The sequence below is a fragment of the Nuphar pumila genome, chromosome 13 (genome assembly GCF_984573655.1).
Source record: "Nuphar pumila chromosome 13, dmNupPumi1.hap1.1, whole genome shotgun sequence".
Lineage (NCBI taxonomy): Eukaryota > Viridiplantae > Streptophyta > Magnoliopsida > Nymphaeales > Nymphaeaceae > Nuphar > Nuphar pumila.
This window is the reverse complement of record NC_143261.1, coordinates 96054133-96072587: the sequence shown is the minus strand read 5'-3', so window position 1 is coordinate 96072587 and position 18455 is coordinate 96054133. Positions and strand designations below refer to the sequence as shown.

At 35.6% G+C, this 18455-nt stretch overlaps 1 protein-coding gene across 1 annotated transcript; it reads left to right on the top strand.

Moving 5' to 3' along the window:
• The first annotated feature begins 9869 nt into the window (after positions 1-9869).
• Positions 9870-18455, top strand: LOC149819312 (bifunctional riboflavin kinase/FMN phosphatase-like). Its single transcript, XM_089985132.1, has 11 exons — positions 9870-9993; positions 11004-11121; positions 11288-11450; positions 11854-11973; positions 12115-12195; positions 12313-12378; positions 13126-13280; positions 13399-13494; positions 17265-17416; positions 17795-17878; positions 17954-18455. Exons 1-11 carry the CDS (start codon positions 9979-9981, stop codon positions 18095-18097), a joined length of 1194 nt encoding a protein of 397 aa, XP_089841258.1. The 5' UTR covers positions 9870-9978; the 3' UTR covers positions 18098-18455.

Genomic DNA, 18455 nt, shown 5'->3' with positions numbered 1-18455 from the left:
TTGCCTTTTCTTCCTTTGCTTTTCATGCTCTTCCTCCTTCTTCCTTTGCCTTTCCCTCTCCTCCTCCTCCTTTTTTATTTGCCTTTTTTTCTTTTGCTTTTCATTCTCCTTCTCCCTTTTCCTTTGCTTTTCCTTTTCTTCATTATCCTTATTCTTCTTCATCTTTAGTTCTTCCTCATGCTTCCTTTGCTCTTCAGCCTCAATATCTGATGGATAATGCTCTGCATTATATAATTCTAATGCTTTGTCTCTTTTTTTATCATTCTCAATCTTCATTATATTTTGGTATCTTTCATAACGCTCATATAGATGGGACTGATGAATAATTTCTCTAATAGTCATCCCATCGAACGACAGGGGATTTCTTGTCTGTCGAGCTTTAGACATTGCTAACCTGCACAACACATAAATTTAACCGCATCATTATATGTTACAACCGCCTCTCCAAGTATATAATAATACAAATTATCTCATTCATTAAACAATCACCAACATTATAAATTATTGCAATATTTGGCTTCATAAGTAAACATCGTTGTAAGATTTAACAAACTTAAAGTACAAATCGAGGTAACTTCATAAATACACATCACTACTACTTTAAATGTATAAATCGTTGCTGCTTTAAACTTACAAAACGTTGTAGAAATTATAACCTTTATAAGTATATATCATTGTAACGTTTGGGCTTCATATGTAAACATTGTTATACGATTTATCAAACTTAAGTACAAATAATGGTAATTTCATTAAATCGTTACTGCTTCAAACATATAAATCGTTGATGCATCGAACGCACAAATTGCTACTGCATTAAATATATAAATTATTGTTGCATTCCAACATACAAATCGTTGTAGAAATTTAGCCTTCATAAGTACATATCGGTGAAATATTTGGCCTTCATAAGAACAAATCATGCTAACTATTTTTTGATGCCTAGAAGGTGGATAGGTACAAGTTGATTTGTTTTAGTATGAAAATAGGTGTTATTTAGCATGAATAGTACAACCAGTTGTAAGATTTAGCATTCAGATTTACAAATCGATTTGTTTGCATAACAAAACTTTACACGAAACTCACTGAAACGATACGAGTTTTGGTAATCTGACAGTGGAGGAGAAACACCCAGAAGGTAGACGTAGCCGATGGTGGCAACAATGCTGCCACTACACAGACGATGACAAAGGATGCTCCAACAACAACAAACGATGGCAAAAGGTGCTTCAATGACAACAGATGACAATAAATGTTGCTTCAATGGTAGTAGATGACGGTAGCAGACGATGACAAAGGGTGCTTCGATGACAGCAGACGACGACAAAGGGTGCTCCGATGGTAGTAGATGACGACAAAGGGTGTGTCGTCAAAGGAAGCTCTTGTTACAACAGATGGTGCAAACGAAACATTTGGACTTTGAAGAGTTAACATCATCCTCGACTTTCTGGATGGAGGACATTTTTGTCCTTTTCTTGAACCGTCATTTCCCGTTTTTGGATGGAGGACATTTTTATCCTTTTCTTGAACCGTCGTTTCATGACGAGAATGGCGGGAAAGGGTACTTAAGTCTTTGCAACTGCACTAGACTCCGATGCTAAGTGTTGCTGACACATACGGGGATATGAGCCCCACGTGCTTATATATGGGGTGCTCATTCGAACCCCCGAACATGCACTGTAGCAAACAATGTGTCTTCGGGGGGGAACATATAACCTGCTTCGGTCTCAAAGGGATTAGGTTCTTGTTTCTAGGTAGCAACACTGCTTTGAACACTGTGGTAATGGAAAGATGGGCGCTGGCTATTGGATCGGGAGTTAGAGGTGTCAACGAGTTTGGCTTGAACCAGATCCGACACATATCAAACTCTATAGGTTAGTTTTTGGTTAAAAAAGGAGGTTCGATTATAAACCCTATCAGACCTAAAGGATCCTAAGTATAGGGAGCCATGTATGGTTTGTGAAATTTTATACTAGACTCAGGTCTGAGTTTTGTTTAAGACTCATAATTTTTCAATATAAAAAAATTTAAGAAACATATTATTTTACTAGATTTGGTTCATGCAATCATCATAAGACCTCAGTATGATTTTCTTATGGCAGACTTCGATCTGATTCAGACCCGATAACACCACCGCAAAGACAAATCCGGGTTTGAACTCACCTAAGTTAAAACCAGATCCAACCGGTTGACACCCCTAGTCAGAAGCTTGGTTGTAGCAGTAATGCTTAGAAGTAAACTTGGTAAACAAGCCGAACAAACCTAAGGTATTTAAACTGAGCTCATTACTGTCGCAAGTTGAACCAAACTCAATATGGTGATGAGCCCGAGTTAAACAAGCTGAACTCAAACTAGTTTGTTAACAAAAAATACATTTTTAACATTAACAATAATATAAATAAAATTTTAAACCTACAAGCTAAGATCAAATTGGCTCATTTACAAAATAAGTACATTGTTTTAATAGGAATTTAACTCTAAACTTATTCCATTCAAGCTCAACCCTTCAACCATTAGAACTCTATAGGAAAAAATATATGTAAAATACATTGATTACTAGCAGTTTGGTTCATTTCTAGTCTTACTTAAATGTAAGGTTGGTAAATGAACCAAGGAACTCGTGGCTTAGCTCGTTACGAACCCGTTCATGATCGGTTCATATAGCTAGCGAGCCGTTCCATGAACAACCCGTTTAGCTTAAATGAGTCGAGCTTGAACACAAGATGTTCATCTCAGTTTGGCTTGAGAGAGATCGTATAGATAAAAAATATTATATATATATATATATATTAAATGTAATATATAAAAAAAATGCATAATATATATGAAAAACGATTGTACTATATGACAAATTTGATGCATTTTTTGTAATGCCCAACAATTTACCAAATAGACAATTATGTTGGTTCTCAATTTTTTTGCACGCTTTTACCCCTTGCAGTTGCAAATTTTTTATTTTCATAGGTTATGACGCTAAAATTTGAAATTTTAAAAAACTTGTGAAACTCGTGAGGAGTATCGCAAGTCATGTTGCAAAAATCCTTTAAGTATTACGAAAATCTTTTACCTTGGAAAATTTTCAAGTAGTATCGTATGAAGTAGTGTGAAATTACTAAAAGCTTGTGAAAGTCCTATACTGCAAAATTCCCAAAGAGTATTGCACCAGTATTGCGAAATTCTTTATCTTGCAAAATTCTTTTCTCATTTCATTCTTTCACAAAATGAAGTCGCTTAAACATTGCATTCATTCCATTTTTTTACAAAATAAAGTTACTTATATATTTTGTATTTATTTTATTCTTTTACAAAATGAAGTAACTCATATGTTTGCATTAATTTTATTCTTTCACAAAATGAACTCACTCATACATTTTGCATTCATTTCACTTTTACAAAATGAAGTCGCTCATGCATTGCATTCATTTCATTCTTTTACAAAATGAAGTCATTTATATATTGCATTCCGTCTATTTTTTTGTAAAATGAAGTCACTCATACATTGCATTCATTTCATTTTTTTCACAAATTAAAGTCACTCATATATTTTGCATTCATTCCATTCTTTCACAAAATGAAGTTTCTCAAACATTGCATTCATTTCATTATTTCATAAAATGCAGCCACTCATACATTTTGCATTCATTTCATTCTTTTACAAAATGAAACCGCTCGTATATTTTGCATTCATTTCATTCTTTCACAAAATGAAGTCACTTATACATTGTATTCATTTCATTCTTTCATAAAATGAAGTCGTTCATACAATGTATTCATTACATTCTTTCATAAAATAAAGTCACTCATATATTGCATTTATTTTATTCTTTTAAAAAATGAAGTCACTTATACATTTTGCATTCATTTTATTCTTTCACAAAATGAAGTCACTTGTGCATTGCATTCATTTAATTCTTTCACAAAATAAAGTTGCTCATATATTTTGCATTCATTTCATTCTTTCACAAAATAAAGTCTCTCATACATTGCATTCATTCTATTTTTTTTGCAAAATAAAGTCACTTATACATTGCATTTATTCTATTTTTTTACAAAATAAAGGCACTCGTATATTTTGCATTTATTCCATTCTTTCATAAAATGAAGTTGCTAAAACATTGCATTCATTTCATTATTTTATAAAGTGAAGTCACTCATACATTTTGCATTCATTTCATTATTTTATAAAGTGAAGTCACTCATACATTTTGCATTCATTCCATTCTTTTACAAAATAAAATTGCTCATATATTTTTTATTTATTTTATTCTTTCACAAAATGAAGTCGTTCATATATTGTATTCATTTCATTCTTTCACAAAATGAAGTTGCTCATTCAACGCATTTATTTCATTCTTTCACAAAATGAAGTCACTTATATATTGCATTCATTTCATTCTTTCACAAAATGAAGTCACTCATAGAGCGGAGGCTCCCCATCGATACTACATCACCATCCTTCATGTTATATATGATGAGAACGAATTTTTAGCTGATCAACTTTTGCACTCATAAATAACTCTCAGACTTTTGGTTTCATATCTCACCCATACCATAAAATCTCATCGCTGATGTTTTTACCAAAAAAACTCACAGTCAATGAAGTATCGCCGATCTTTTCACCGTTGATGCTTATATGAAAAAAACTCACCATCGATGAAGTATCGTCGATGTTCTCACCACTGATGGTTTTATCAAAAACACTCATTGCCGATGAAGTGTCGTCCATGCTTTTATAGAAAAGACTCACCATCGATAAAGTTTCATCGACGCCCATGTGTTCGAGATTTTTCACCACTAGTGAACCATTGCTGATGAGAAATTTTTGCAAAGCCAAAATATCGTCTGAATATCATCAAAATGTCACCGAAACGATTGAGGACTACCAGTTGGAGACCAAAAGAATTATAGAGTTGCGAAAATAGGGCATCTGCATGTAAATAAAGGTTTGAGATATGAAATGTCATTTATATAGATATAAATTTTGCAAGAAAAAGAAATTTCGTAATACCATTACGATACTCCTTGGGAATAGTATAAGACTTTCGCAAGTTTTCAGTAATTTTGCAATACTTCATACAATACTCTGAGAATTTTGCAAGGATTTTTACAATAATTTTTTAAACATCACAATATAAGTTGCGATTTTGTTGATGAGTTTTGCAAGTCCAACTTTTAGCATCATGACCTACGAAAATGAAAAATTTGTAGCTGCGAAGGGTAAAAGCATCCAAAAAAAATTGAGAACCTGCGAAATTGTCCATTTGACGGATTTGGTAATTTGTGAAGCATTTCGGAAAATATGTCAAATTTGTCTTATCATTTTTTGTGATATATATACCCTATAGGTTTTAAGTTTTCTATGATAGATCTGAACCGTTAGATGTGTTTTAATATGCACAATTTAGTGGGAATCGACTCTTGGATCATGCTTTTCCAATGAAAAAACATATTTTTTTGAGCCAAGAAAACTGGTACCTTCATAGCCATTGATTTTAGATCACCTCAAAAATCTGTATGCAAATCAGATTTTTGGCTATCTAAAAGTCAGTTCCCACTAAACAAAACCTATATATCATATTTACGGTGTTAGACGTGTGAAAAGACACTTAAAACTATGTTTTTTGATGGGGCCTAACATAAAAAAAGGGGCTAAGGAACTCATTAATATATCTATATATATATATATATATATATATATATATATATATATATATATATATATATATATTCCATGTGTAAATAACATGAAATGTTTTTACACGAGCTCAAGCACGCTCAATCCACTGGTAAACCAGCCGAGTTCACGAACATGTAACTTCCGATATAATCTGCAACTCTAAAATCTTTAATGTTTGGGCTGGGTCGAATAAGATAGCTTGATGGTTAGGTTCGCATTATCATAATCAAAGGGTATTGGGTTCGAATTCCACGGGGTTATCCCCAATACTGCCTACCCCCAAAAAACAATCGCTAATGTTAAACAAAAATGCCACAAGACCCACAAGAGCTCCTCTCAACTGCCCGTAATTGTAGTTTTGGTTCAGATAGATAACAAAACTCATTTGTCAGTGCTGTAAAGAAAATGAATTAGGAGCAAAACGATGGTTGCCATTAATAGTGAAAAAAATGAGAGCTGAGTTGATGATTTTTTCATGTATCACAGACTCGTATGGTCTTGTCTGTTGTTGGCAACCCATGGATAGTGGTTATATATGGTGCATTTGACTTCATGTTCCTTTTTTTCCTTTCTTGACTAGGCCAAGGAAAAACCCCCTCAATACCGATTGCACATTAGTAGGCCTTTGCCCCAAGGGGGTTGGCGTAGTTGGGGTGGAGCCTTGGCTGCTGGACGGGCAGTCAAGGTTTTGATTCTCATCAGTGTCTCCTCTCTGTGCAAGCCAATGTGTAGCATACGCTTTGGGGTGGGGGTATTAGCTTCAAAGTTTTACGTTGTCGGCACAATGACCGTAAGTATGGAAGGTTGAGTGCAACTAGGTCTTTATGCTGGGTGCAGTTTCTTTGGGTTAATTATAAATTAAAAAAAAAATATTAGCAGGCCTTCAATTGGTAAAACTCTTAAGGTTCTCCTTACCCACTAGGGATTACACAGCTTAGACTTTGTGGCAAGGGACCCACTCCATGGGTTTCAAACAATGGTGGTCTCTTGTTAGGTGACAGAACCATGGCCACCCCAAACTAGGAAGGCAAAGCCCTTATGGGTGACTTCACATGAATTTGGATCAGTTGCAACCTGCAATCATGTTGCACAAAGTGTATGCGCAGCTGCACCTGACCACCCATTTGTTGTTGGCCCCCACAACTCACAAACTGTGAGAAAAAATGGATGGTGGTTAGGAGCGGGTGCACATGCATTTTGTGCAATGTGATTGCACTCACTTCACATTCTATTATAATATGGTCAAAATAGCTTTTAAAACCATTATTCTAAGACATCGCAAAATTTAGAAAGAAAAAGAATATCACTTGAAATGAGTTTTGGATAAAAACCAAGTTAGTTCATTGCAGAAAATTTCCTACTGCTGCCTCCAGTAGTATTCTAGGCCATGCCATAATTCTAGTACGGCTGATCATCCTCTCAAACCAGTTTTTGATCATTGTTTGGTAAGCTATTGTCTTACCAAGTAATCAACTGAGCATCTCGTATAGTTTCAATATGACTAATCATCCTCTCAAACTTTCTTGGAGTCTCGACATGAGCATCGCATTCTATCAATGGAATCGACATGTCTGTCGTGAATGTGTATTCATGATTGATTCATATTCACTGACGGCGACCCCACTATATTCAACAAGAGAATATTTGGTCATAGCATTTACAAATAAAAACATAAGTTTTTAAAATTCTAAAAATTTGCTTTTAAAATAAAGTGCAGTTTGATAAGTGGGTTTCCAATTTTTTTTTGTTTTATTTTTAAATTCTTACATGTGATCTATGTACTTGATTTTATAGGAGAGAAGGAAATGATTTTCTCTTGCCAGAAGATGCCCTTGTACTCTTTCTTAAGTAAACTAAGGGGTTGCTGGGTTATCTGTGCCAGATGTAGGGCAATCCAGTCTTCAATCCAAGACTTAGATGATCACAGATAACTGAAACATTGACCCCAGTTATTAACTTTTCTTAAACAACAGAAGTCCTATTGAAAACATATCAGTGTTTTGTTCAGTCAATTTTGAGTTATTAACGATTATACCTATAAACGTGTGTCTGATATCAATAGTCACCTGCTGCCACATGTCTGGTATTTTTTTAACTTGGAGATTGTCAGAAACAATCTTTAAGCATCCAAGTCAACTTATTTTCCCACAAAACAAAATAAAAACTAGTTATACGGAGCAGGGCACTAAAAGCAAGATGTGAGACTTCGTGAAACATGGCCATGGAGATCTCATCAGATCAACATCTCTCACTTGGCCATGTGAAACAAATCAAGATGCAGGATTTAGCCTCCAGCTATTAGAGTATTTTTCTTGCATCAATATTTCTTGAATGAGTTATATTTTTCAGTTTTTTATCCAAACATGTCTTTGATAGACATATCTTAATCTCATACATGATATATGTTTCGAGAATATTTTCTCTAATATGCCATTTGTTCAAGGATCAACAATCATATCAGACATAGGTACATAGTTGACTTTGATTTCATTCCTTTTAATCATATCAGGAATATAATGGTATTTACCATTATATGTTTACTTTTTAAATTATTAGCTTCACTCTTCATAAGAGAGATGACAACCTGATTATCAGAATAAATTTAGATTGGCCCATTGGTTATTTCTTACTTCAAATCATTAATGAAGTGACTTATCCAAACGATAAATATAACAGTTGTATTGCATGCAATATATCCAGCTTCCTGAGTATGTTGTACTACGTAACATTGTTTCTTACAAGACTAGAAAACTGCTTTTTCTCTGAGGAGAAAAACATATCCAGAGGTTGATTTACTATTATCTTTGTTGCCAACAAAGTTAATTATAAAGAATCAACTTGAAAACATAGTTTCAAGTTTATAGTCCCTTTTAAATATTGAAATATTCTTTTTACTTCTTGCCAGTGTAGCCAACCAGGATTACTCTGGTAACGACTAACGAGATCAACAACAAAGCTGATATCAGGCCTTGTGCATAGCATAGCATATATCAAGCTTCCAACAACTTGTGGATAAGGGACATTTAGCCTTTTATGTCCATCACCTAGACTATCATTCTTACTCAACTTGATACCTTTACCACAGGTGTTTTAACTGGCTTACAATCACTAATTTTAAATTTCTTGAGTATATGATTTAGATACCTTTTTTGGCTCAGGCTTAAAAGTTTGGAGTTTCTTTCTCGAGTGATTTTAATTCCAAGAACATAGGATGCTTCTCCTATGTCTTTCATTTTGAATTAAGAATTTAACCATGACCTTGTTTTGACATTCATATCATTGTTATTTTCAATTAGAAGAATGTCATCCACATATACTGAGAGAATGATAAATTCACTCTTATTTTTTCAGATCTAAACACAATGGTCAAATTTATTTGCCACAAAGCCTAATAATGTGATAGCCTTATGAAATTTTAAGTACCACTAACGTAGTGATTGTTTGAGTACGTATAAGGATTTTTTCAACCTATATACTTTATCTTCTTTGCCTTTGATTACAAACCCTTTATGTTGTTACATAAATATTATTTTAATCAGCTCATCATTAAGAAAGATGGTTTTAACATCCATTTGATGTAGATCTAGGTCGTAATGAGCTACAATTGCAAAAATTATTCTTATTGAGGCAAATTTTATAACATGTGAATATGTGTCAACATAATCTAATTCTTCTTTCTAAGAAAAACTCTTAGCAATTAGTTTTGCTTTAAATTTGTCAATGTTATCATCAGACTTAAATTTTTTTTTTATTCATTTACATCCAATGACTTTTCTTTTCTTAGATAATTCAGTCAATTTTCGGACCTGATTTTTCTCATTAGACTCAATTTTCTCGTTCATGGCTTTTACCCAGTCTGTTGACTTAGATGAGTTTTATCGTCTCAGCATATGATAAGTTATCTTCCATGTCTAAAACATAAAAATGTTTTTTCGATAAGTAGACATAATAGTCATTTAAGACAAAAGAGCTTTAAACTTTTTATGCACTGATGAGATGAAGTAGAAGAAAAGATTTTAAAAGATTCGTGCTTATAGGTTTTTGTATGTCATCGTATATGTCTCTATTTATTTCTGAAATAACTTTTTTCATGTTTTAAATCAACTAGTAAAATAAAGACTCGTGCCTGCAGATGAGTGGATTGAAGTTTGGTTGTGTTAAAAACTCTATAGCCAACAGGTCAAGAAGAGGGGTTGTTTAAACTTGAATGTATTGCCGGGGGGCCCACCTTTTCTTCTCATGGTTGGCCCTGTTTCCCGGAACCGTTATTGCGTCTGCTGCGAACTCTGCTAGACCTTTTCTTCATGATGGTAACGCGTGTGCGTGCTTCTTCTTGCTTCTCTGCCTCGGTTGTCTTTTCTCCTTTGCTGCTCTCTCTCTCTCTCTGTGTGTGTGTGTGTGTGTTGGGATTGCTATGGGATATTAGTTTGTATGTCTTATTGAAAAAAATTTAATTGGGTATGCGAGAATTTGATGGGAACTTCAATGAATTGACGAGAACAAACGGATTTGTAGTGGTTGATCGATCTTGGGTATACTTTCGAATTATTTGGTATCACTAAGTACGCAATTCTGAACTGGTAGGTGTCTGCCTAACCTCAGCTTGTGAATCCAAAAAGAAAAAAAAAAACTACGCAATTCTGTGTGGAAATTTTGAAGTCTTTTTTGGTGGTGAGTTTTCCGGGAGTTCTGCATGCAATTCGATTGGATAAATAGAAGGATTTGGATGTAAATTTGTGGTGGTTTTGGTTTCCTTGTCATTTGATCGAATGGTTCAATATGATCATTTGTCTTTTAAAGAACATTAGGACTCGTAGTTCTGAAAACATTCATCAATACTGCGTATATTTTTTTGTGGACCAAATTAACGAGTTGGGTAACAAATATCCATGTAACATTATTGAAATGCTTTTTCATATAAGTGCATAGATGGAATTTGAAAATGGCACACCGAGAAATCTTGAAAAGGCTTATCGATAGTATGGAAAACTATGCTGAATTAGTTGAATGCCACTGAATTTTCAGCAGCGCAAGAAAAATACTTCTATTTGATCCTAAAACTGTTATGTTTTCCATCTGCATATTATGTCGCGATTATATTTTCTGCTTGATGTCCTTGGAACAGTAGCTAAATGGTTTATAAAATGCGTTGTATGCATCTTGAATCATCAGAACTAGTTTCTTTCTTGGCAGTTTCACGCTAAACTCGGGATGATTGGTTCGTAAAACTTGAGTTGTGCCCAAAGTGCTTGGGTTGCATCAGAAATATTTTTATATGTTTGATGTAGCATAAAGGATTCTTGTTCTGAGCTTGTATTATATGTTACAGTTACATGGGCGTCTTTGTCAAATAACTGAAGCCACAAAAGTGACGGCCATGACGCCTTCAATAAGGAGGCTTGTTTCATGTGTTATTCTCGATTTAGATGGAACTCTTATAAACACAGGTACATGAGCCTTCCTATCTGCCACTATTGTGAAAAAGCTGCTTTGCAATTTGTTTCATAGTTTGCAATACTTTATACTAAACAGATGATGTATATCTTTGTAGTGGTTTTAAGAATGGTTTATCAATGCACTTGTCCGTTTCAAACACATTCTTGTCCTTTGCAGAAGGAATTGTGGATGATGTATTGAGAGTATTTTTGGTTAAGTATGGAAAGAAATGGGATGGCAGAGGAGTACTAAATAGGATAGGGAAGACACAAATGGAAGTTGCAGCTGCCATTAGTGCAGAAGAATTCATGGCTGAAATTGCCCCATTTTTTGCTGACTGGTATGATTCATTCATTTCATTGTTTATAGTGCAACCTCTTATTTTCGTTGATGACTGCATTTAAAAAAATTGAAGGAATGGCAAATATTGGGTGGTCATCCGGTCATGTCATCAGGTGTATTACATTGGAATTGGAACTTGAAAATTATTTCAAACGTCACAAGATCTTATTATGGCATTGGATAGAAATGATTGGAGGAAAAGGATTCATGTGGAAGACCCAAAATGAATTTCTTTTTTGGTTCATATCGCTGACCCCAATTGTTTTGGGATGAAGGCGTAGTTGTTGTTGTTGTTTGTCACAAGATCTTATTATTTGCTATTGTTATCCGCAGCCATCGTGAAACTGAGTGAAGAATTTGCTGTATGCTTTGATAGCTCACTTGGCATTTGATTGTTTCAGTTGGTCGAAAATAAGTGCACTTCCAGGTGCTGACTGGCTTATCAAACATTTGCATAATCACAGTGTGAGGATTGCATTAGCTTCAAACTCCTCTAAGGCCAGCATAGAACAGAAGATGTCATATCATTGTGTTATGTCTCATTTGCTAACCATGATCATTTTAGTTGGAATTTTCTAATGCAAGAAGTGTTGATTGCACGCAAACACTATTTTATTATCAATATTTGTTAGTTTAGTTTTCCTTTATTTGTTTCATATTTGTCTGCATATAGGATGGAAAGAGTCCTTTTCTGTCATCATTGGTGGTGATGAAGTGCAAGAGGGTAAACCATCACCTGAAATGTGAGTCTCATGTTACAAAAGATTAAATTTCTTTTTATGTTTATGTTGGTTAAATAATTCATGTATTAAAATTTATTATTTTTAGCATCGAACTTTCAAGGTGGCTTGTTTTCTTAGATTTCTCAAAGCTGCTAAAAGATTGAATGCTGATCCTTCCAGCTGCCTGGTTGTTGAAGATTCACTGTAAGAAATCCCTTAGTGATAAATCCTACTTCATTATTTGAAGAACCAGGCTCATTATTACAAGGGACAGTTTGAAAACCACATTGGAGAAAAGTGTGCATTTTTTTTTAGGGATATTGATTGATGCCCATTCTGGTGTTAAATTTTCCAGTATATACTTGCCAACAGTGAGAGCATAACAGCATTTAATGGAATAGCTGATATCAGTGTATAACCTTGAGAATATCTATGATCATATTTCATCATGTTGCTAATTCATTTAGAGGTCTGCTTCCATAAATTGGATGATGATTGATGTGATTTTTCTAGAACTGTAGAGTGAAATATGCATTGCTTTCATGAGGTGATAAATCACCGATTTTCCAGCAGCCTGAAACTGTTGCTTATAACTTCCATGAATTATACAACTTTGCATATTTGTAGAAATATTGTGGATCTATCTTTTTGATAAGGTGATTAGTTTTCACTCTACCATCAATCCTCTATGGACAATTTTTATCATGTGAATATCAAGATGTATGACGATGTCATCTCTGCCTTGCCATTCACTAGTCACTCAATAAGGAGCTTATTACTTTGTTCTTTTCCCCAATTATGATCCCCCTAAATTTATGAAATTTCAAAAATAACTGATGTGTATACTATTTTCTATAAAAGATTCTATGCATCACTGGTTCATAATTAATCTGCTGTATCCCTATTTGGGCTTGTAACCCGAAATTGATGCCTGATCACCATTTTCCTCAGAGCAGGCATTACAGCTGGTAAGGCTGCTGGAATGAAGGTTGTTGCTGTCCCTTCTATTCCAAATCAAACCCATCTTTACAGCTCTGCAGATGAGGTCATCAATTCTCTGCTGGATTTGCATCTTGAGAAGTGGGGCTTACCACTGTTTGAGGATTGTATGCAATTAGTACCTTCAGTAGACCTTGTTTTTTCTTCTCCCGAAAAATTGGTCTTTTGTATTTCATTTTGCTTCTTCCAGGTAATAGTGAATGTTATTTTGGATTTCAAATACAGGGGTTGAAGGTACTTTACCTATCGAGCCCTGGTACATTGGAGGTCATGTTATTAAAGGCTATGGTCGTGGCTCAAAAGTTCTCGGAATTCCTACAGGTAAGTGAAGATATTTCAAAATAATGAACTACTGGGTACATATCTATTCTTCTAATTCCTCGAGCTCATGTCATGCATTGGGTCGTACCACTATCTTTGTGTGGCTTTTGATGCTGCTTCAAGCTATCAATCCAACTGCCATTTGGATTGTCAGTCTCAAAGATGGCACCACTGGTATAAGGCCATTTGGAAGGAGCTTTTGATGTATGAGATGGCAAATGGAGACTTACAACACACTTTCAGAACATCTGTACAACAACAACAACAACAACTACTACTACAACAACAACTACTACGCCTTCATCCCAAAACAATTGGGGTCGGCGATATGAACCAACAAAGAAAATCATTTTGGGTCTTCCACATGAATCCTTCTCCTCCAATCATTTCTATCCAATGCCATGTCCTCGGTGAGGTTCAAAGCATTCATATCCTTTTCTATCATCTCCATCCAAGTCTTCTTAGGCCTACCCTGACCTCTTTTAACTAATATATTTTCCCATTTCTCCATCCTTGTAACTGGAGCATCATTAGGCCTTCGCCGAATATGTCCAAACCACCATAAACGATTCTCTCTTATCTTATTTTCAATGGGTGCAACACCTACCTTCTTACGTATCTCCTCGTTCTGAATCTTATCTTTTATTGTATTTCCACACATCCATCTAAGTATACGCATCTCAGCTACACTCATTTTTTAAATATGATGTCTCTTGGCAGCCCAACATTCCGTACCATATAGTAAAGCGAGCCTAATAGTCGTCCTATAAAACTTTCTCTTCAACCGCAATGGCATTCTACGATCGCACAACACTCCAGTTGCACTTTTTCATTTCATCCACCCAACCTTTATCCTATGATTTACATCTCCATCAATTTCTCCATACTTTTGAATGATAGATCCCAAATATTTAAAACAATCATCCACCGGTATTTCTTGCTCACCAAGCTTCACTACACTCTCATCACTACTTCGTTGCTTACTAAACTGACATTCCATATATTCTGTCTTACTCTTACTCAACTTAAAACCTCTTGCTTCCAATGTCTGTCTCCATAATTCTAACTTAGCATTAACCCCAATTGTAGACTCATCAATCAAAACAATATCATCAGCAAACAATATACACCACGACACATTTTCTTGAATTGATCTCGTAAGCTCATCCATCACTATAGCAAATAGGAAAGGGCTTAAAGCAGATCCTTGATATAACCCAACCGTTATAGGAAAATTGGTTGTCACCCATCCACAAGTGCGGACATTGGTTACTACTTCTTCATACATATCCTTAATTATACTAATGTACTTGAGAGAAACACCTTTCTTCATCATTGTCCACCAGAAAACGTCCCTAGGTACTCTATCGTATGCCTTCTCCAAATCAATAAAAACCATATGCAAATCTTTGTTCCTCTCTCTATTTCTCTTAATAAGTTATCAAAGAAGATGTATAGCTTCCATAGTTGATCTTCCAGGCATAAAACCAAATTGATTCTCCGATATCATGACAACCTTCCTCAACCTAGACTCAATCACCCTCTCCTAAAGTTTCATAGTATGACTCATGAGTTTTATACCACGATAGTTTGTGCAATCTTGTATATCACCCTTATTCTTATATAGAGGCACCAAAGTACTCTTTCTCCACTCATTAGGCATCTTATTTGTCCGCCAAATCTTGTTAAAAAGATTTGTCAATCATTCTAAACCTTTCTCTCCCAAGCATTTCCAAGCCTCGATAGGTATACCATCGGGGCCAACTGCCCTTCTTGATTTCATTTTCTTCAAAGCCTCTGCAATGTCTTTCTTTTGAATCTTGTGCATGAAGTCACGATTCATCTCATGAAAAGGAATGGACAAGTCTCCAAGATCCTGAACATGACTTCCATTAAATAGCTTATCAAAATAATCTTTCCATCTTTCCTTAATCTCCTCATCTTTGACTAAAACCCTTTGTGTTTCATCTTTGATACATCTAATCATACCCAGATCCCTCGATTTCCTATCTCTCATCTTTGCAAGCCTATAAATATCCTTCTTGCCCTCTTTGGTGTCCAACTTGTCATAAACCTCCTTATATACCTTATCCCTCGCGTTTCGAACTACTTTTTTATCTTCCTTCTTTGCTATCATATACTTCTCAAAATTCTCATTATCACGACTCTTACTTAGATTTCTATAACACTCTATTTTAACCTTAATAGCTAATTTGACATCCTCGTTCCACCATGATGTATCCTTACTTAGCGGTGCACTGCCTTTAGACTCACCCAATACCTCCTTAGCCACCTTTTTCATGCCACCCGCTATCTTATTCCGCATTGATTCTGAATCCTCCTCGAGACACCATTCAGCTTCCTTAACTACCTGCTCTATAAACATTCTTTGTTTAGCTCCTTTCAGTGCCCACCACTTAATTCTAGGATCTATCCTATGTCTATCCCTTTTGCGGCATTGTCTAGTTCTAAGATCTAAAATTAATACTCTATGTTGTGTAGCTACACTTTCTCCCGGTGTAACCTTACAATCGATGCAACAACCCCTATGTCTCTTTCTAAGTAGGAAAAAATCTATCTGACTCGTATTAACCTCACTTTTAAATGTTACTAGGTGAGACTCCCTCTTCCTAAACCAAGTGTTTGCTAAGATTATATCATAGGACAAACCAAAATCTAAAATCCTTTCTCCACTTTCGTTTCTTTCTCCTATACCATAGCCTCCATGGATACTCTCAAATCCATCCCTACTAATGCCTACATGTCCATTAAGGTTACCGCCGATGAAAAGCTTTTCACCATAAGATATCCCTTGTACTACTCTATCTAAATCTTCCCAAAATTGACGCTTAATGGAATCATCTAAACTTACTTGAGGTGCATAAACACTAATAATATTAATAATATCCGTACCTAATACTAATTTAATAAGTAAAATCCTATCACCCTTCCTATGGACCTCAACTACATTATCTATAAACTCACGACTGATAACAATCCCTACTCCATTCCTATTTCTATTTATTCCTGTATACCAAATCTTATATCCCCGAGGTTCTATCACTTTTGCCTTCTCACCTACCCATTTGGTCTCTTGTAGACATAAAATATCAATCTTTCTCCTATACATAACATCTACTAACTCTACCAACTTACGTTCAAAGTAGCTAACCTAATTTTATGGTCTTGGACTAACTTCTTTACCCCCACCCATCCAACAAAGTGAGAGAACCCTTGCCTATTTGACACCACACCCGGGCGCCGGTGTGACACGTCGCTTCCGGGCGACAACCTAGCAACCCTTGCCCATTTATCACTGCCTCCGTGCCTATAGAGTACAGCGCGTCGCTCAGTAGGGAACGCCCCAACAAAATTCTCATATTGGTTCATATTCATAGGGTATGACTAAGTTTTTATGCTGACTGTCACGAGCCTACCACAACCCTCCTCCTTTATCCGGGCTTGGGACCGGCAGTGTATAACTAAACAGTTATACACAGGCGGAATTACACTTTCAGAACATTTGTATTGCATAAAATTGTTTTCACACATACGAGTCCTTATCAGAAACAGAATAATGTAATCTCTAGTTTGCTGCACAAATTGTATGACAGGACCATTATGATGTTTTGAGGTATTTGAGGCATGTTGTGTCAGTCTAGTCAGGAGCAATCTGTTTAAAGTAAAGTTGTACAATCGCACATATGGAATTTTTACTGTTTTGCCAGCTAATATATCACCGGATGCTTATGGTCTTTACTGTTTTGCAGCAAATATATTTCCAGATGGCTTTTTGAATATTCTTTCACTGCACGCCTCAGGTGTGTATTTTGGCTGGGCTGGACTCTCTACTCGGGGTATCTATAAGATGGTGATGAGCATTGGTTGGAACCCATACTTTAACAATGCTGAAAAGACTGTTGTAAGTATTTAGTTGGTTTGATAACATTCATGATAACGATTAAGTGTTGACAGTGACAGCTAAGAAAACTCATGGTTTCTCTCATCTCCTAGACCAATTAATATGCTTAAAATAGCTAGCTATTTGGCTTATAAAGAATTTTCAATGGAGCCTCTGTATGGTTTCTTGCAGCTGCTTTCCCAACCTTGCCCCCACTCCATGTATTTTCTGGCAGTCCTTTAAGCTAAACTTGGAGTCCAACAACCCGTGTTCCTTCTTGCTATTGATTCAGCTGACCTAGGAATATAAACTATGTTGGTCTTGAAAGTGGCAGTTTATAATCCAACTTGACTATAAGAGATGGTCAAAATCTTCTTGTCTAAGAATATACTGTTTCAGGAACCCTGGCTGCTTCACGATTTTAACGAGGATTTCTATGGCGAAGAGCTTCGTCTCGCTATCGTTGGCTACATCAGACCTCAGGTAGTGTTTTCCCAATCTGAATTTTTTGATTGCATTTGTAGATTCTAAACCATTTTCTTCCATGACTACTGTCAGGCGAATTTCCCTTCACTCAATGACCTGATTGAGAGAATTAATGAGGACAGAAGGATCGCAGACAAATCCCTTGACCTACCCTTGTATTCAGGCTACAAAGACGAACCATATCTGATAACTCCTCTCTCAGAGCATGATCAATGAAACCATGTGATACAGTTCTAGGAAAATTTTGGAGTTTTGGTTACCATTTTCCACTAAACTTATAGCCTCTGTTAGAAAACTTTTTAAAAAAAATGCATGTGGCATGCATTTTGGTTGTATGATTTCCTCAGAGAATGCTTTTGTTCAAGCATGAGTCAAAACATTTTCTAGGTGAATAATGGTTATGTTTGTAATCACTTTATATAGCATGTACACTGGGATGGGTTAAAAGATCAGCTGATACGATAGTGGATCAGGTGACCATAGCAATCATGCTCGACACTGCGATAGGCAATGGGGGCAGGCCATGTGTCATCAGCGCCGTGTTTTTGGGGCCCATGGCCATATGCTCTCGCAT

Excerpts from the sequence above, each read along its gene's own strand:
- LOC149819312 (XM_089985132.1), top strand. Across the intron at positions 11,451-11,853 it reads GCCCCATTTTTTGCTGACTG|TTGGTCGAAAATAAGTGCAC; the intron begins GTATGATTCATT and ends TGATTGTTTCAG. Across the intron at positions 13,281-13,398 it reads CTTACCACTGTTTGAGGATT|GGGTTGAAGGTACTTTACCT; the intron begins GTATGCAATTAG and ends TTTCAAATACAG.